Below are 19203 nucleotides of genomic sequence, written 5' to 3' on the forward strand. Positions count from 1 at the left end.
TGACACACACCTGCTTAAGTGCACACATCACCATTCCAACAAGAACCCAAGTTCAAGCTCCCACTCCCCACCCTTGGTGGAGAGCGTCTCAAGCAGTAAAGCAAATACTGCAAGTATCTCTCCCAATCTCCTTCCCTATCTCCTCCTCCCCTCTCAATTTCTCTCTGTTCTACCAAAAATATAGAAGAAGAAATAAAAGAGAAACATAGCCACCGGAAACAGTGGATTCCTTGTGCAGACACTGAGCCCCAGCAATAAACCTGGTGGCAATAAAAAATAGTAATACTATTTTAAAGGGGTGGGAGGTAGCATAATGGTTATGCAAAAAAAGACTCATACCTGAATTCCCTAGGTTCATTCTCTAGCATCACAGTAAGCCAGAGTTGATCAATGCTGTAGTAAAAAACAAAGATTTATACTACTCAGAACTGGGGAGATCAAGTGTAGGTAAAGCACAGGATATTTACATGACTGAAGTCTCTGACTGATCCCTGGCACAGCATATGCCAGAGCTGGCACTTCTTTGGTGTCTCTCATAAAAAATAACTATCTCCCCCTCTTCTTAGTTTCTCTCTGTTCTGGCCAATAAAAAAAGAAGGGAGAGAGTGGGATAGATAGTATAATGGTTATGCAAAGAGACTCTGATGCCTGAGGCTCTCAAATCCCAGGTTCAATCCCCTGTACCACCATAAACCAGAGCTGAACAGTGCTCTGGTTAAAAAATATAGAGAGAAGGGAGAAATAAAGGAAAATGTGGCCACCAGGAGCAGTGGATTGTGGAGCTGGCACAGAGCCACAGCAATAACCCTCATGGCAGAAATGATGGTGATAATATTTTTTTTTTGGCCTCCAAGGGACCTGGTGACTGCACTAGGAATCCACTGCTCCTGGTGGCTATTTCCCCCCCTTTTGTTGCCCTTGTTTTATCATTGTTGTGGTTATTATGATTGTTGTTATTGATGTCGTTGTTGTTGGATAGGATAGAGAGAAATGGAGAGAGATGGGGAAGACAGGCAGGGAAAAGAAAGACACCTGCAGACCTGCTTTACCACTTTGTGAGGCGAAAACCCCCCACCCCACCCCCGCAGGTGGGGAGTCAGGGGCTAGAACCAGAATCTTTACTCTGGTCCTTGCACTTCAAGCCACGTGTGCTTAACCCGCTGTGCTACCACCGACCCCTCATGATAAAACTTTTAAATAAATAAAAGTATACTATTTCAGGTCCCAGTAGGTGACTTATGACTAAAGTTCATGCATTGGACCCAGTACCAACTTAAAAGCACAAATTGTATCATCACTGTAATCTTCTTTTAATTTCTTTATGGGGGATTAATGTTTTAATAGTTTGTACATACATAACATTTTCATCATTGTAATCTTTGTGAGCCAAGATGAAGGATGGGTAAAAGGTAAATATGAGAGCATTTGGGGAAAGAATTCATCAAAACCAGACTTTCTCCCACTGATTGCTGCTTTCTAGCCATAATGGAAAGTTCCCTAAATATGCTATTTTTTCTCACACAATCTTTGTGCATGCTGTTTCCTGAACTAGAATATATCATCACCCACTTCCCTAATTTTTTTTCTATATCTGTGATTCCACTGTTCCCAGCAGACTCTGCCCATTATTTATTTTATTTTCTACTTATTTATAATATCACTCATGAAGCAGCTTGCACCAGGGTTCCTTACACATAGCAAAGTACTGGACGAGCTGCCTCCTAACCCTCTAACTAGTTAATTCTTCCTTCTTCTTCTCCTCTTCCTCCTCCTTCTTCTTCATTTCTATTGGATAGAGTCAGAGAAATTAAAGGGTAGGGAGAGAAACAGACACCCTAGACCTGTTTCACCCCTTGTGAAACTTTCCCCCTGCAGGTGGAGACCAGGGGCTTGAATGTGGATCCTTGCACACTGTAGTGTGTGCACTTAACCAGGTGTGCCACTGCTTGACCCCTGACTCGTTAACTCTTAACTTTCAGATCTGGTTCAAATAACTTTATTTTATTTGAGATGAGACAGAGAAATTTACAGGGGAGGGGAAGTGAGAGGGAAAGAAAGTGATACCTGTAACACTGCTTCACTGCTCATGAAGCTTTTCTCCCTGCAGGTGGGGACCAGGAGCTTGAACCCAGACCCTTGTACACTGTAATATGTGCACTTAACCAGGTGCACCACCACCCGGTCCCTATTTTATTCCTAGGATTAGCATAGAACCCAACGAATACTTGAAGGGTGGACAGAGTAAAAGTAGAGTCACTCCAAGTTATGTAAATATGACTAGTTCCTATATCCCTTCTAGGTACCAAGGCAAAGAAACAAACTACATTGCCATTTAAACCAATCAAAAAGGGCAAGAAGAGAAACCCTTGGTCTGATTCCGAATCAGATATGAGCAGTACTGAAAGTAATTTCGATGTTCCTCCACGAGAAACGGAACCACGAAGGGCAGCAGGTAAGATAAACTGGAAAACTGGTCCCTGGATGCAGGGGGGGAGCTTCGTGAACGGTGAAACTATGGTGCAGGTATCTATTTGTCTACCTTGTCAAATAAGAGAAAGCAGTGGCGCAAAGCACAAGGACCAGCGTAAGGATCCCGGTGCGAGCACCCTGGCTCCTCACCTGCAAGGGAGTCTCTTCACAGGTGGTGAAGCAGGTCTGCAGGTGTCTGTCTTTCTCCCCCGTCTTCCTGTCCTCTCTCCATTTCTCTCTGTCCTATCTAACAACAACGACATCTACAACGACAACATCAAGAACAACAATAAAAATGGGGGGAAAAGGAAAATAAATATTAAAAAAAAACGTTAAAAAAAAAAAAAAGGACACTAGGAATTCTTCGTACAGACACGTGTCCCAGCAGTAATCCTGTTAGCAGTAAAAAGAAAAACTAAAAAATGTGCTAAATATACTAAAAGATCTCAGTGGCTAATAAATTTCAGGACACTTAATCCCAAAAATTGTTACATCTAAATATTTGTAAAACAAAAGCATCTTTTATTTATTTATTATTGGAAAGAGAGTAGTAGAGAGGGGAGAGGGAGGTAGAGGAGAGAAACAGACACCTTCAGTCCTGCTTCACTCATGAAGCTTTCTCCCTGTAGGTGGGACCAGGGCTTAGAGAAAGGGAGAGAGAGAGGGTGTGTGTGTGTGTGTGTGCGTGCACGTGTGCGTGTGCACGTGTGTGTGTGCACGCACACACACACACATTTCACTAAGTGTGCCACTGCCTGGCTCCCCAAAAGCACCTTTTAAGGAAGTTGAATCTTCCTGAAACGTTATTCTCAACCTATGGATCAAATGTTTCTCCTACTACCTTTTTTGACTATTTGTATGTGTGTTCAAATAGCAAAAACCAAATTCACCATGGATTTAGATTCAGATGAAGATTTCTCAGATTTTGAAGAGAAAGATGAAGATTTTGTCCCATCAGATGCTAGTCCACCTAAGACCAAAACTTCCCTAAAGTAAGTACTGCCTCTGGATTGTATTTTTATCATCTTTGTCTTCAAGCAATGATATATTTGTTGCTTGGTACATTTAGAAATGAATGCCAAGATACTGTTTTTTTTTTTTATTCCAGACATACCAACAAAGAAGTGAAACCACAGAAAAGTACCCCACCATCAGGTATGTATCTAAGTAAAAAAAAAAAAAGTAATCTATCTGCTTTACTGAAGCATTCTAGTCCAACTGGGTTCTGATTCAAACTACATTATCCAAGTAACCTGTGTTTCTCAGGTACTATATGTTATAAGTGCTAGAAATTAAAAAAAATAAAAACTTGTTGCTGATAAAGAACCTAGAAATAATAATGTTTTTTAATCTCCCATGAACTTGGTGTTTAAATGGGAATACATAGCAAGGACAAAACAATAAATGGATTTTTGTGTGTATATGTGTTGCTTATATATACTATTGTTTTTGTTTTTAATGAAATAACAGACCTTGATACTGATGATGCCAAGATCAATGTACCACTTTCTTCAAGCCCTCCTGCTACTGATAATCCAGCAGAAACTGAAATTATTAAACCTGTTCCTAAAAAGAATGTGACAGTGAAGAAGACAGCAGCAAAAAGTGAGCCTACAGGGAGTGGAAGAGTAGCACAGCGGGTTAAGTACAGGTGGCGCAAAGCACAAAGACTGGTGTAAAAATTCCCCGTTTGAGCCCCCAGCTCCCCACCTGCAGGGGAGTCCCTTCACAAGTGGTGAAGCAGGTCTGCAGGTGTCTCCCTTTCTCTCCACCTCTCTGTCTTCCCCTCCTCTCTCCATTTCTCTCTGTCCTATCCAACAACAATGACATCAATAACAATAATAACCACAACAAAAAATTTTTAAAAACAAGGGCAACAAAAAGGAATTTTTTTTAAGTGAGCCTACATCTCTTTAAGATGGGTTAATAACACTGAGATAAAACCATTCTTGCTATGACGCAAAACTGACATTATCTCCCCAGAGAAGAATAGTGCACAGTGCTACAGTTGCCTATATTTGCACTAGAATTGAGCTCTTTTTCCAGCTTGGCTGCTTTTTCTCCCTTGAGAGTATTACTGGGATTAAGCAACTAATGGCCAAATGTTAATTTCAATTGTTACTCCCCAAATACTGAGCAAGGTTTGATCCTGTGGAGGTATCGTGTAAAGGGGGGAATTTTAGAAGTGGCAGAATAGTGCTGTATGGCCTTTCTCTCTTTCCTGTTCTTCCTCCCCTGCCCCTTGTTGGGGGGGTAAAAAACAAAGTTCACTGGAAGTAGAGTGATTGTGCAGGCATTCACAATGAAAAGAGTTCGTCTAAGAGTGGTCATAACAAATGCTTATGTTGATTTGCAGGTCAGTCTTCCACTAGCACTGCAGGTACCAAAAAAAGGGCTGCTCCAAAAGGAACGAAAAAAAAACCAGACCTAGATTCTGACATGTCTCAAAAGCCTAATCCCCCCAAAACCAAGATAAGTCGCAAAAGGAAGCCATCGACTTCTGATGATTCTGACTCTAATTTTGAGAAAATTGTTTCTAAAGCTGTCACGAGCAAGGTAAGTATCCTCAGCAGTCATTTAGATGTACATGTCCTGAAACACATAATCAAACTTAATAATTTAGTATATCTTTAAATGACTTTTAAAATTCAGTAGTTTTTTAGTTTCCTGTTATTTCTCAGTGAAAACTCCTTAAATCTATTTCTTACTACATCTTAAGGTGGAAATCTTGAATTGTTTATCCTTTTTACACTGGAATTATGCTGTTATATTACCATGCACATTATATGGGCTTTTCTCTTACAGAAATCTAAGGGGGACAATGATGACTTCCATCTGGACACAGACTTGGCGCCTCGTGCAAAATCTGTACGGGCAAAAAAACCTATCAAGTACCTTGAAGAATCAGATGAAGATGATCTGTTTTAAAATGTGAGGTGACTACTGTTAGTATTGGTCTTATTAAGCCCAAGATAGGGCTTGCTTTTGATCTCCCTCTTTGAATTTAAGGAATTTGAATTATCAGGAAAGATAATCCAAAACCGTCAAAGTCAAGTGCCCCTTCTCTCTTTATAATACTGTCTAAATATTATAGACATCTGTTGTGTGTTGTTTTCCTCTCTGTCTTGTCTGTTTTGAGTCTGTTTTTTGTCTTTAAACTCTGCTTTTCATTTCTCCTGAAATTCAGAGATAGTTGTCTGTTCACTCCAGTATTTACTTTGCCTCCTTTCCATCTTTCAGTAAATATGAGGTAGCACATAATTCTCTTAATTTAGCTGTATAGGTAATTTTCCATCAGTTGGGAGTTTATAGTTCTAGTACAAGTAATCCCCACTTAGCCCTTTTGTGCTGAATATTTGTTCAAGCAGTAAGAAGTTGTTCCTGTTCTTCATTTTTTTAAATATCATCAGAGGCTGAAGAAAAACAACCTGACTCATTTAAAGATATATTTGATGTTATATCCATTTTGGGAAATCTTAATTTTTCAACTTGTAAATGTTTATATAGCCCTTTCCACCTTGTTATGTGTGTGTAAAATGAGTGGTGTTGTCAATGTTTTTGTAAATATTTACTATATTTTTCTATTTAGCTTAATTCTAAAATTTTTGTACTTAATAAAATGTTCTAAACATTATAACTCATTGATCTCCTTTCCCTACACACATTATGCCCACTAAAATTTATCCCTCTTTATTGCATTTAGAGAACTATTCTTTTTTTTTTTTTTTTTTTAATTTTATTTATTGGTTCATGAGAAATGAGAGAGAGAAAGAACCAGACTTCACTCTGGTACATGTGCTGCTGGGGACCAAACTCAGGACCTCATGCTTGTAAGTCCAATGCCTTATCCGGTGTGCCACCTCCCAGACCACAAGAGAACTATTCTGATGTTCCCAGCAGCCCTCTACCAAGGTGATAGGTCTAAGAGATACAGGTACTGTGACTTAATGGATTACAGTCGGTTTTTCCTAGATTTTTGGTAAAATAGAGCCATTCAGGCACTCTGGCATCGCTTTCATTCAGGTAGTGAAAGAGAGACACCCCAGCACCAGAGCTCCCTCTGTTGTTAAGTCATTCCCATATGGTACTGAGATATGCATAGCCAGAAATAAATCCTACTCTGAGCTCCAGCCAAGACTGTTTTATTTATTTATTTTATTTATTTCTTTATTGGGGAATTAATGTTTTACATTCAACAGTAAATACAATAGTTTGTACATGCATAACATTCCCCAGTTTCCCATTTAACAATACAACCCCCACTATGTCATTTATCATCCTTCATGGACCTGTATTCTCCCCACCCACCCACCCCAGAGTCTTTTACTTTGGTGTGATATGCCATTTCCATTTCAGGTTCTACTTGTGTTTTCTTTTCTGATCTTGTTTTTCAACTTCTGAGAGACTGAGTGTCTTAATATTATGGAATGTTTAAGACGGGGTAGGTAGCATAATGATTATGCAACGACTCTCATGTCTGAGACTCTTAAGTCCCAGGTTCAATCCTCCACACCACCATAAACCAGAGCTGAGCAGTGCTCTGGAAGAAAAAAAAAAATGTGTGTACTGGGAGGGGCTGGAAGATGGCTCACTCAGGAGAGCACACGCCTTTACCATGGGTTCAAACCACAGTACCACATCGTGGATGGCACCAGGGGAAGTCCTGTAGATGGTGGAATGGTTCTATGGTATTTCTCAAATAAAGGGGGGGAGTGGCCTGCAAGCAGTGGAACTGTGTATGTGTGAGGCTCCCCAGTGCCACAAGAAAACAGCACTAGAAGGGGCTAGGTGATGATACATCCATTAGCGCACACGTGTTACTGTGAGCAAGGGCCCCAGTTCAAGCTTCCAGTCCCCACCTGTAGGGGAAATCACAAGCAGTGAAGCAGGGCTGAGGGTGTCTCTCTCCCTTTCTAGCCCCCTCTCAATGTCTGTCACCAATAAATTGATTATTTACTTATTTAAAGAAGTTACAGAGTAATATCCTAACCATCCCCAAGAATAGTGTTGACAATGTTGAGAACAAAAAAGCATCCCTTTAGTTCTCACTTTAGTTCAGGAAAGCTGGGTGGTAGCTCACTTAGTATCGTACACACAGTACCATATAAAAAGGTCCGGGAGGTGGCCCAGTGGATAAAGCATTGGACTTTCAAGCCTGAGGTCCTGAGTTCAATCCCTGGCAGCACATGTACCAGAGTGATGTCTGGTTGTCTATAAACTAGTTGCAGTCAAAGAATCCAATTGATAACATTGCTTGGCTCATCATGATGTCTCTGTTGGCCTCTTACAAGATAAAAGTCCTAGTACACATGTGGCCCATGAGGTGGCACAACAGACAGAGTACAGGACACTCAAGCAAGAGATCCTGAGTTCAATCCCAGCATTGCATTTGCCAGAGTGATGCCCTGGTTTTCTCATAAATCTTTTTAAAAGGGGGGGGGGGGGGGGTCAGGTGGTAGTGCAGTTAAGCACATGTGGCGCAAAGCGCAAGGACCAAATTAAGGATCTTGGTTCAAGTTCCCGGCTCCCCACCTGCAGGGGAGTCCCTTCACAGACAGTGAAGCAGGTCTGCAGGTGTCTATCTTTCTCCCTCTGTCTTCCCCTCCTCTTCCTCCTCTCCATTTCTTCTGTCCTATCCAACAATGATGACAACAGTAATAACTATGACAATAATAAAAAACAAGGGCAATAAAAGGGAAAATAAATATTTTTAAAAAAATTTTAAAAGGGGGGGTTGGTGGCGCACCTTGTTGAGCACACTTGTTTCAATACTCAAGGAACCGGGTTTGAGCCCCCGGAACCCACCTGCAGAGGGAAAGCTTTGCAAGTGGTGAAGCAGGGCTGCAGGTGTCTTGTTTATCTCGTTCCCTCTCTATCTTCCTCTTCCTCATGACTTCTGGCTGTCTCTATCCAATAAATAAAGATTATAAAAAAAAAAATTTTGTCTAATACAGGGCATGAGATCCTGAGTTAAATCCCCATCAATACATATGCTTTGCTTCTCTGTCCTCCACCCTATTTGTCTTATTAATTAAAAAAATGTTTTAATAAATTTGAAATCTTAAATAGGGGTACAACTGGTGTCTACTACTTGGACAAATTTAATTCCTCAAAATTATAAGTGAATATTAATGAATAAGGTTATTCCCCCCCCCCCTTTATTTTTATTGTCTCCAGGGTTATCGCTGGGGCTTGGTGCCTGTACTACAAATCCTGGAGGCCAGTTTTCCCATTTTGTTGCCCTTGTTACTATTGTTATAGTTGCTGCTGCTGTTGAGATAGGACAGACAGAAATCAAAAGAGGTGGAGAAGATGGGGAGAGAAAGATAGACACCTGCGGACCTGCTTCATCACCTGTAAAGTGACCACCCTGCAGGTGGAAGAGCCAGGGGCTCCAACCAGGATCCTTAACAACAGTCCTTGCACTTCGTACCATGTGCTGCACTACCGCCTGGCCCCCCAGTTATTCCTTTTTTTTTTTTTTTAACCAGAGCACTTGCTTAGCTGTGGCTTATGGTGGTTCCAGGGATTGAACCTGGGACTTAAACAGAGCCTCAGGCATGTGAGTCTGTTTGCATAACCACTGTGCTATCTACGCCTCCCCTCCACCCATTCCCTTTTTATACCAAAATTGTTAACTATAAGAATAACAGACGGGGCTGGCAAAATGCACGCATTGCCATGCTCCCTGGTTCAAGCCCTGATCACAGGAGTGAATGCAATGGAGAAAGCTTCACAAGCAGTAGATCAGTGCTGCAGTGTTTCCTTTCCCCTTCTCCCTCGGTCTCTATGCCTCACTATCTTTCTCTGCCACTATATGTATGTGTGTGTGTGCGTGTGTGTGTGTGTGTGTGTGTGTGTGCGCGCGTATGTATGTATATATATGGGGTTAATAGCCTCCAGGAGTAGTAGAGTTGTGTCCTGTGAGCCCCTAGCTTCATTCAAACTTTTATAAGAGCACTGCTCAACTCTGGCTTATGGTGGTACAGGGGATTGAACCTGTGACTTCATAGCCTCAGGCATGAGAGTCACTTTGCTGACCATTATGCTATCTACCCCTGCCCCATAAACTTTACATCACTTTATTAATGTTGATTTACAGAACTGTCAGAGGAAAATGTTCCACATTTGCCCCCAAATAGGTGTCAGAACACCAAACTGCCATCCTTCATAAGGCACGGTCCCCACCTCAGTCCTCATATCTGGCTTTTCATTCAGCATGGTTTGCCAGAGAACATTTGGGTTTTGTGCCTGCATGCTTCCACCTCTCCTGGTAGACTGTTTCAGTTTTTGTTTTCTCCTTTCAATCACAGCAGAAGAGGGAGCCAGGCTGGCACACCTGGTTGAGCACACATGTTAAAAGGCATCCAGGACCCAGATTCAAGCCCCAGGTCCTCACCTGTAGAGGCAAAGCTTCATGAGCAGTGAAGGAATGTTGCAGGTGTCTTTCTCCCTCCAGTCTCATTTTTTTCTGTCTCTATCCAATAAATAAGATACAGTTTCTTAAAAAAGAGAAAGGAGGGGGTCGAACGGTAGCACAGCGTGTTAAGCGCACATGGCGCAAAGCACAAAGACTGGTGTGAGAATCCCAGTTCGAGCCTCCAGCTCCCCACCTGCAGGTGTCTGTCTTTCTCTCCCTCTCTCTGTCTTCCCCTCCTCTCTCCATTTCTCTCTGTCCTATCCAACAACAATGACATCAGTAACAACAACAATAATAACCACAACAAAGATAAAATAAGGGCAACAAAAGGGAAAAACATAGCCTCCAGGAGGCGTGGATTTGTGGTACAGGCACAGAGCCCCAGCAATAACCCTGGTGGCAAAAAAAAGAGAAAGAGGCTGGGTGATGGCGCACCTGGTTGAATGCACGTTACAATGTTGCAAGGACCCAGACCTGCAGGAGGAAGCTTTGTGAATGGTGAAACAGTGCTTCAGGTGTCTGTCTCCCTCTATTTCCCCCCACCCTCTTGGTTTCTGGCTGTCTCTATCCAATAAATAAAAGATCATTTTTAATCACTTTAAGAAAGAGAGAAAGAAAAGAGACCCCAGCACTGCTCCGCTGTCAGTGAAGCTGTCTCTGGTGCAGGTGCTCCAGGGAGCTGGAGGCTCAAACCTGAGTGCCGGTGCCGACAGTGTACGCTCAGCCTCATCTCCCTAGCATAGTATCTTGAAATTCATCCATGTGTTGCATGTACCAACAGCAGTTCCTTCTCTCGCTGCTTTTAGCCCACTGTGTGGATCTGTTTATCCATTCACCTGTTGATGGTCATTTCGTTGCTTCCAGTTTGGGTCTATTGCAAAGCTGTTACAAGGGCGTAGCTTTTTTTTTTTTAAGAAGAGTATTTTTTGAGAGATGTGATAGAGGGTTTCTTTTTTATTTTTTTAAATATTTTACTAATTTTTTTAATTTTTTATATTTATTTATTTTCCCTTTTGCCCTTGTTTTTTATTGTTGTTGTTGATGTCGTCATTATTAGATAAGACAGGGAGAAGTAGAGAGAGGAGGGGGAGAGAAAGATAGACACCTGTAGACCTGCTTCACCGCCTGTGAAGCAACTCCCCAGTAGGGAGCCAGGGGCTCAAACTAGGAACCTTACGTTGGTCCTTACGCCTTGCATCACGTGTGCTTAATCCACTGCGATACCACCCAACTCCCTACTTACTTTTAGTGAAAAAGGGATACAGAGAGAAAAATACACAGAGAGAGCTACCAGAGCACTGCTCTGCTCTGGTTAATGATGGCGTGGGGGATTGAACCTGGGACTTTGGAGCCTCAGGCAGCAGAGTCTGTTTGCAGAGTTATACTGTTTTCCCTTTTGTTGTCCTTGTTTTTTTATTGTTGTTGTTATTGATGATGTTGTCATTAGATAGGACAGAGAAGACAGAGGGGGAAAGAAAGACAGACACCTGCAGACCTGCTTCACCGCCTGTGAAGCGACTCCCCTACAGGTGGGGAGCCGGGGGCTCGAACTGGGATCCTTCCGCTGGTCCTTGTGCTTAGTGCCACCTGCGCTTAACCCACTGCGCCACCGCCCGACTCCTGCAAGACTTTCATGCCTAAGGCACTGACGTCTCAGGTTCAATCCCTGGCACCACCATAAGTCAGAGCTGAGCAGTGCTCTGGTCTCCATATCTTTCTCTCTGCATCTCTCTGATTAAAACAAGCAAATATATATTTTTTAAAAGGAAGAAAAAAAGGTGGGGGGGTGGGCAGTGGCACACCTAGTAGAGAGCACCTATTAGAATGCTCAAGGACCCAGGTTCAAGCCCCTGGTCCCCACTTACAGGGGGAAAACTTCACAAATGGTGAAGCAGTGCTGCAGGTCTCTGCCTAGAGAGACACCTACCCATCTCCCCATTCCCTCTCAAGTTCTCTGTCTCAATCTAAAATAGATAAATGATTTTTTAAGGGGGCAACAAAAGGGAATGAATAAATAAACATTTAAAAAGAGAGAGAAACCACCAGCACAAAGGCAGATACAAAAATTCAAAATAAATGAGATCCTGGAACCTGGCATTGGCACACCCTGTTGAGTGCCCACATTACAGTGTGCAAGGACCCAGGTTCAAGTCCTTGGCCCCACCTGCAGGGGACCGAAAAGGCAGCATTTCTATAAAGATGTTTTAAGATGCGGGGATCAGGCGGTAGCACAGCAGGTTAAGTGCATGTGGCAAGAAGCACAAAGACCAGTGTAAGGATCCCAGTTCGAGCCCCCAGCTCCCCACCTGCAAGGGAGTTGCTTCACAAGCGGTGAAGCAGGTCTGCAGGTGCCTATCTTTCTCTTCCCCTCTCTGTCTTCCCCTCCTCTCTCCATTTCTCTCTGTCCTATCCAACAACAATGAAATCAATAACAACAACAAGAGCAACAAGGGTAACAAAAATGGGGAAAAATGGCCTCCAGGAGCAGTGGATTCGCAGTGCCAGCACCGAGCCCCAGCAATAACCCTGGAGGCAAAAAAAAAAAAAGAAAGAAAGAAAGAAAGAATGGGGAAAAAAGATGTTTTAAGATGCTTCAGAACAGACTGGGAGGTGGTGCAGTGAATAAAGCACTGAGCCTTCAAGCATAAGGTTCCAAGGTCAGGGACTGGGTGGTGGCACACCTAGTTGAGCGCAGGGACTCACGTTTGAGCCCCTGGGCCCTTACCTACAGGTCAAATGCTTTGCAAGTGATGAAGCAGGGCTGTAGGTGTCTCTCCCTCTCTATCACCCCCTTCCCTCTCGATTTCAGGCTGACTCTATCTAAAAACAAAAATAAATAAATAAATAAATAAGGTTCCAGGCTCAAGCCCCAGCAGCATTTGCGCCAGAGTGGTTCTTCTAGGAGAGAGAGAGAGACCAGAGCACTGCTCAGCCCTGCTTTATGTGGTGCTGGGGACTGAACCTGGGACCTGGGAGCCTCAGACATGAAAGTCATTTTGCATAACCATCATGTTATCTCCCTAGCCCAGCAGCTGTGTCTCAGTGGTGTCGTCAGCACTAGCTACAGGGTACAAGCCTGCATGTACTTGCACGCACCTATGTGCAGGACAGACGTGGAAGTGGCTTCTCAGCCTGAGGGGCCAGGGCAAGGTGTCTGGGACAAGGCATGCCTCTGGCCAGGGGCAACAGAGACTCGGAGCCCAGCCCCATCTCAAGTATGGCCAAGAATGGGGCCAAGTGCCGCCGGCTCTGCACAGCATCATCAACACCTCGTCCCCGGCTGGATGGCGCTATCTGGGAAGAAGGACAGGCCCAGAGATTGTAGCGTCTCCTGTGTCTAGCCCTTTGGCATCTGTGGCTGGGGAGGGGACAGGGTAGGGTAACTGTGGGCTTTCCACCTCCCACCCCAGCCTAACCCAGCACCACTGTCACTTTCCACACGCAGAGGGTCTGGTGGAACTGTTCCAGACTGGGCTGGTGGATGACCCAGCAGGGGTCCTGGGGACAGGGTGGAGACCATTCCGTGTGCAAATTCCGTGTGCCCTGAGCCCCACCCTCCTCCCCTGCCCCCCTCAAAGGCTGGGGGTAAGGCTGGGGGGTCTGGACAGCTTTGACAGGAGTTAAGTGGAGGTCCGGGCTGGGGAGGTCTGCAGTGCCCCCACCCCATATCCTGTTTTGGGACTGTGGGGCCTCGACTCGTGTTTTCCTCTGGCCTTGGTCCAGGGCAGTGTCTCCCCACCCAGGCCCAGTCCCCAGGGGACTCTGCATGAGGGTGGGAGGGTTCCCTGGCACACCCGGCACTAGCCTAGGCTTTTTCCAGTCTGGATTCTGAACCCAGGGAGCGAGTGGTACGTTTTCCACCCCTCCCAGAAAACAGGAAGGGGGTCCCCATCAACACGTGGAAAACTGTCCAGGTCCTCCTAGGCTAAAGAGAGGAAAGGAAAAAACTGTCAAGGCAAATCCTTTTCTCCCCAGAGAGGGACAGGCATGGCCCAGCTCCTGTGTCTGTGCCGCATCATGCCCACAAAACACGGTTACCACCTGAGAAGCCTCCCTGGAGGAAGGCGAGTTCTATGACAGGCTTAGAAGTATAGGCCCTGGGGGGGGGGGGGAGGGGGGCTGGGCGGTAGCGCAGTAGGTTAAGCGCAGTGGCCAGCATAAGGATCCCAGTTCAAGCCCCTGGCTCCTGCAGGGGAGTTGCTGCACTACCTGTGTCTGTCTTTCTCTCCCCGTCTCTGTCTTCCCCTCCTCTCTCCATTTCTCTCTGTCCTATCCAACGACATCATCAACAACAATAATGACAACAACAATAAAGGGCAACAAAAGGGAAAATAATAATAAAATAAAAAGAAGTACGGGCCCTGGGGGTTGGACAGTAGTGCAGCAGGTTAAGCACACATGACGCAATGCACAAGGACCGGCGTAAGGATCCCAGTTCGAGCCCCTGGCTCCCCACTTGCAGAGGAGTCGCTTCACAAGAGGTGAAGCAGGTCTGCAGGTGTCTATTTTTCTCTCCCTCTTTCTGTCTCCCCTCCTCTCTCGATTTCTCTCTGTCCTATCCAACAACAGCAACATTAATGACAACAATAGCAATAATGACAACAAGGGCAAAAACAAGGACAACAAAATGGGAAAAAAAAATGGCTTCCAAGAGCAGTGGATTTGTAGTGCAGGCACTGAGCCCCAGCAATAACCCTGGAGGCAGAAAAAAAAAAAAAAGGATGGGCCCCAGGGGGCCAGAACATAGCACATACTTTAACATATATGAAGACAGGTTCAAATCCTCCAATACCACATACAAAGGGGAAGCTTCATGAATGGTGGACAAATGCTTTGATCTCTCTTCTTTCCCTGTATCTCACTCTGTATCTGAAAGGGAAAAAGGAATAAAGAAAGAGTCCATCAGAAGCAGCCATCACAGCAAGGCACTGGCACCAATACATAAAATAAATGGGGCCAGGGGTTGGGCTGTAGCACAGCGGGTTAAGCACACATGGCACAAAACTCGAGGACCAGCGTAAGGATCCCAGTTCGAGCCCCCGGCTCCCCACCTGTAGGGGAGTCGCTTCACAAGCAGTGAAGCAGGTCTGCAGGTGTCTTTCTCTCCCCCTCTCTGTCTTCCCCTCCTCTCTCCATTTTCTCTGTCCTATCTGGCAACAACATCAATAACAATAATAAAAATAACCATAACAATGATAAGGATAACAAAAAATGAAAAATAAATAAATATATTTTAAAAAATGAATGGGGCCAGTGAGATGATTCACTTAGAAAATGGACTGTTGGGAGTCGGGCGGTAGCACAGTGGGTTAAGCGCACGTGGCGCAAAGTGCAAGGACTGGCGTTAAGGATCCCGGTTCGAGCCCCCGGCTCCCCACCTGCAGGGGAGTGGCTTCACAAGTGGCAGGTCTGCAGGTGTCTCTCTTTCTCTCCCCCTCTCTGTCTTCCCCTCCTCTCTCCATTTCTCTCTGTCCTATCTAACAACGAAGACATCAATAACAACAATAACTACTACAACAATAAAAAAACAAAGGCAACAAAAAGGGAAAGTAAATAAATACATATTAAAAAAAGAAAAGAAAGGAAAATGGACTATTGTGGTCCGGGAAGTGGCACAGTGGTAAAGCTTTGGACTCTCAAGCATGAGGTCCCGAGTTTGATCCCCGGCAGCACATGTGCCAGAGTGATGTCTGGTTCTTTCTCTCTCCTCCTACCTTTCTCATAAATAAATAAAATCTTTAAAAAAAAAAAAAGAAAGAAAGAAAGAAAAGAAAGAAAGTGAACTATTTTGCCATGTGTGCACAACTCAGGTTGGAGCCCAGTCCCCACCACATTGAAGAAGTTTCAATAGTGATGTCTCTTTCACACTCTCTCTGTGTCTGTCTTAACAAAAGAAAATGAATGCATGCATGCATAAAGGAATAACCTTTAAAAAGAGAAGACAAGGGAGTCGGGCAGTCTCACAGTGGGTTAAGCACATGTGGCTCGAAGCACAAGAACCGGCGTTAAGGATCCTGGTTGGAGCCCCTGGCTCCCTACCTGCAGGGGAGTCGCTTCACAGGCGGTGAAGCAGGTCTGCAGGTGTCTATCTTTCTCTCCCCTCTGTCTTCCCTTTCTCTCTCCATTTCTCTCTGTCCTGTCCAACAACGACGACGACAATAATAACTACAACAATAAAACAACATGAGCAACAAAAGGAAATAAATAAATATTAAAAGAGAAGACAAGGGCCAGCAAGACAGCTCACTTGAATAGTGTGCTTGCTTTGTCCTACGTATTAATCAGGTTCAAGCCTGGTCCCCATGGCAACAAGGGACGCTTCAGTGCTGTGGTGTCTGTCTTTCTTTCTCCACATATATATCTCTGGGGAGGAGGAGAGTTAGCCTCGTGTGGTGAGGTATCCCACTGATGAAGAGAGAGAGGGAGAAGAAAGAGAGAGAAGTGGCACTAGAAAGGAAATAAAACCTGAACTACCAAAGCCAGCCACTCCCTCCCAATACCCCAATGTTCTCCATGTGAGACTGTGTACTCTCTGTGACATGACTGAGGTCTTGGTAAGAAGACTTAAAGCTGAAAGGAAATTTGAGGGTGCAGAGACCCAGCAGCTCTGGCTGAGAAGCCAGAAGTCTGACTCGAGAGAACACAGTGATTTGTCCAAGGTCACCAGGGGCAGAACTGGCACTAGACCTGTCAGATGCCTGCTGCTTCTTACAGCCCCAGCCACACCTCCTTCTGGTGCTGAGCACCACCTTGAAGAGAGGACAATCAGTGATCCAGCCTGGGCTGCCATAGCCCCCGGCTCCTCTGTAACGTGTGAGGCCCTGGTGAACCCCTCACCACGATTCCCCCATAGCAGGGCCTGTGGAATGGGGTGGGTGAAGCATGGAAAAAGGGGGCAGAGCCGGACAAGGGGCGTGGTCCTGTGTCAGTTCCCAAGGGTGAAGCCAGCCAACGGGGTCACCCTGTCCCTTTAAGAGAAGGGGGAGAGCGAGCCCCTCTCAGCGGCCATCCTGTCCTGTCATCCATCCTGGCCAAAGCTGAAAGGGAAAATGAAAGAGGGACCAAGAGGAGCAGGTCCCAGCCATCTCTCAAGGGCCCTCGCTCAACTCTAGAGCCCAGTTCCAGCCTCAGGGTGAGTGACACCGGGTGAGGGTCTGGGGGCCTCTGTGGATGTTAGCGAAGGCTCTGACGGATGTGGGAGCTGGAAGCTGAGGGGTGCCCGTGGGCAGACGGCAGGACCCACTTTCCGCAGGGCTGAGCTTCGGGTGGTGGGGGACACCTGGACAAAGGCACCTGGCTGAGCTGTAGGAGTGGGGGCCGCTTCTGTCGGTCCTGATAGTGAGAAGAGTTCACTTCAGCAAAAAGAAGCAGAGAACGGGTGAGCAGAGAGAGAAGGTGGTGGGGCCCCACCTCTCTCCCTGAAGGACCAATTTGGGCCTTGAGTCGGGGTGCCCACTCCAGCCCACTGACAGCACTCTGGCCCACATAGGGGGGCGCCCCTGGGCTCGAGCTCAGCGAGTGCAGTCCGGGGCCAGGCCTACGCGTACCATCTGGAGGTGCAAGCAGGCCTGGGGGTGTCCAAACACCATGACGGGGCTCCTCGGGGGCACCCACCGGCCCCACGAAGAGGTCCACAGTTGAGGTCCCCCTAGCTCCCCGCCCCCGCCCCCTTGCTAGCCCTTCCATCTCACCAAACCCCGGCTGGCCCAGGCCTAGTGGACCCACGATTCACCTGAGGTTCGGGTCCGGTAGCCAGGGAGGGCCGGGGTGCCCGTGGGTCCCGCCTCTGACCGGCGCGCACCTGCGTCCGCAGCGCCATGGGGGAGTGGGCCTTCCTGGGCTCGCTGCTGGACGCCGTGCAGCTGCAGTCGCCGCTGGTGGGCCGCCTGTGGCTGGTGGTCATGCTCATCTTCCGCATCCTGGTGCTGGCCACGGTGGGCGGCGCCGTGTTCGAGGACGAGCAGGAGGAGTTCGTGTGCAACACGCTGCAGCCCGGCTGTCGGCAGACCTGCTACGACCGCGCCTTCCCCGTGTCGCACTACCGCTTCTGGCTCTTCCACATCCTGCTGCTGTCGGCGCCGCCCGTGCTGTTCGCCATCTACTCCATGCACCGCGCCAGCAAGGAGCCCGGCGCCGAGGCCGAGGTCGCGGCCCGGGCGGCGCAGGGCCGGGCGCGCGGGCGCCGCTGCTACCTGCTGAGCGTGGCGCTGCGGCTGCTGGCCGAGGCCGCCTTCCTGGCGGGGCAGGCGCTGCTCTATGGCTTCCGCGTGGCCCCGCACTTCGCGTGCACCGCGCCGCCCTGCCCGCACACCGTCGACTGCTTCGTCAGCCGGCCCACCGAGAAGACGGTCTTCGTGCTCTTCTACTTCGCCGTGGGGCTGCTGTCGGCGCTGCTCAGCGTGGCCGAGCTCACCCACCTGCTCTGCAAGGGCCGCCCGGCCGCCGCGCGGCGCCAGACGCCGGAGCGCGACAACCGGCGCAACCGCGCGCGCGAGGAGGCGGAGACGCTGCTCCCGCCGCCGCCGCCGCCGCCGCCGCCACCCCCGCGGCGCCCCGACGCCGCCGACGCCCCGCCCGCCTACGCGCACCGGCCGCCGGGCAAGGCCGCGCTGGTCGTCGCGCGCCGGGACCTGGCCGTCTAGGCGGCGCCGGGACCCGCCGCCCGACCCCACCCGGGCGCCCCGCTGAGCTGCGCAGGGAAGGGCCGCGGCCGGCCAGCGAGACAAGGTGCATAACGGGACCGGACCGGCCGAGTGGAAAGACGAGGTTCGGGGGCAAAACCCGCTGGCCGGCGTTCAGGCCCAGGCGGGGCCTCCGTGCAGAGCCGAACCCGCCTGAGCTCTGCGGAAGGCGGCGTGCCCCCACGGCCGCCCTGCCGTGGGGGCAGCGGCATCGCGGTCGTGAGATGCGAGCTGCGTGTGTATGCACATGCAAAGGCTTGTGTGCGCACTTACACCATGCAACCTCTCGTGTGGACACGTGTGCATAGCCTTATGGGCCCTCTGTGTGCAGATGTCTGCCCTGAGTCCTTTTGTGCGCATGCGTCTTCGTGCATCCACCCGTGGGTACGTGCGTGTGCGCCTGTGTGTTCCCTGATATACACTCGGTGCGTGGTCGTGGTCAGGATCTGGTACCAGCAGCAGCCACAGCAGGCCCCTCTCTGCCTGCAAGAGCAGCTCAAGAAGGTGCTTTCTCCTCATAATGCCCCATCAGGAAGGGAGAGGTAGGGGAGGCAGCCCTTCCCACTGGACAGGCCTCCATACTCTCCAAGGGACTGTGAATGTGGCCCAGTTGTGGAGGTAGAATGGGGTGGG

At 47.6% G+C, this 19203-nt stretch overlaps 2 protein-coding genes and 1 long non-coding RNA gene across 3 annotated transcripts in view; 2 read left to right on the forward strand and 1 right to left on the reverse strand.

Annotated features, from left to right (window-relative positions):
• TOP2A (DNA topoisomerase II alpha) overlaps positions 1–6106 on the forward strand; it is a 34759-nt gene extending 28653 nt beyond the window's left edge. The window contains exons 30-35 of the mRNA XM_007531039.3: positions 2300–2452; positions 3344–3461; positions 3578–3624; positions 3940–4074; positions 4826–5025; positions 5275–6106. Of these exons, the coding sequence (XP_007531101.1) occupies positions 2300–2452; positions 3344–3461; positions 3578–3624; positions 3940–4074; positions 4826–5025; positions 5275–5397 (776 nt within the window). The 3' untranslated portion in view covers positions 5398–6106. The remainder of the gene's footprint in view (positions 1–2299; positions 2453–3343; positions 3462–3577; positions 3625–3939; positions 4075–4825; positions 5026–5274) is intronic.
• Positions 1287–15868, reverse strand: LOC132541940 (uncharacterized). The gene is made up of 3 exons (XR_009553045.1): positions 14941–15868; positions 14633–14758; positions 1287–1777 (listed from the first exon to the last, which is right to left on the reverse strand). It is a non-coding gene; the product is annotated as an uncharacterized LOC132541940 (long non-coding RNA).
• A 1014-nt stretch (positions 15869–16882) lies between these two features.
• Positions 16883–18900, forward strand: GJD3 (gap junction protein delta 3). The gene is made up of 2 exons (XM_060203547.1): positions 16883–17021; positions 17703–18900. The coding sequence occupies exon 2, from the start codon at positions 17707–17709 to the stop codon at positions 18529–18531; it is 825 nt and encodes a 274-aa protein (XP_060059530.1). The 5' UTR covers positions 16883–17021; positions 17703–17706; the 3' UTR covers positions 18532–18900.
• Positions 18901–19203: the final 303 nt, after the last annotated feature.

The sequence above is a fragment of the Erinaceus europaeus genome, chromosome 12 (genome assembly GCF_950295315.1).
Source record: "Erinaceus europaeus chromosome 12, mEriEur2.1, whole genome shotgun sequence".
Taxonomy (NCBI): Eukaryota; Metazoa; Chordata; class Mammalia; order Eulipotyphla; family Erinaceidae; genus Erinaceus; species Erinaceus europaeus.

What these genes read in the sequence shown, in the direction of transcription:
- GJD3 (XM_060203547.1), top strand. Translation starts at nt 17,707, where the DNA reads ATGGGGGAGTGGGCCTTCCTGGGCTCGCTGCTGGACGCCGTGCAGCTG.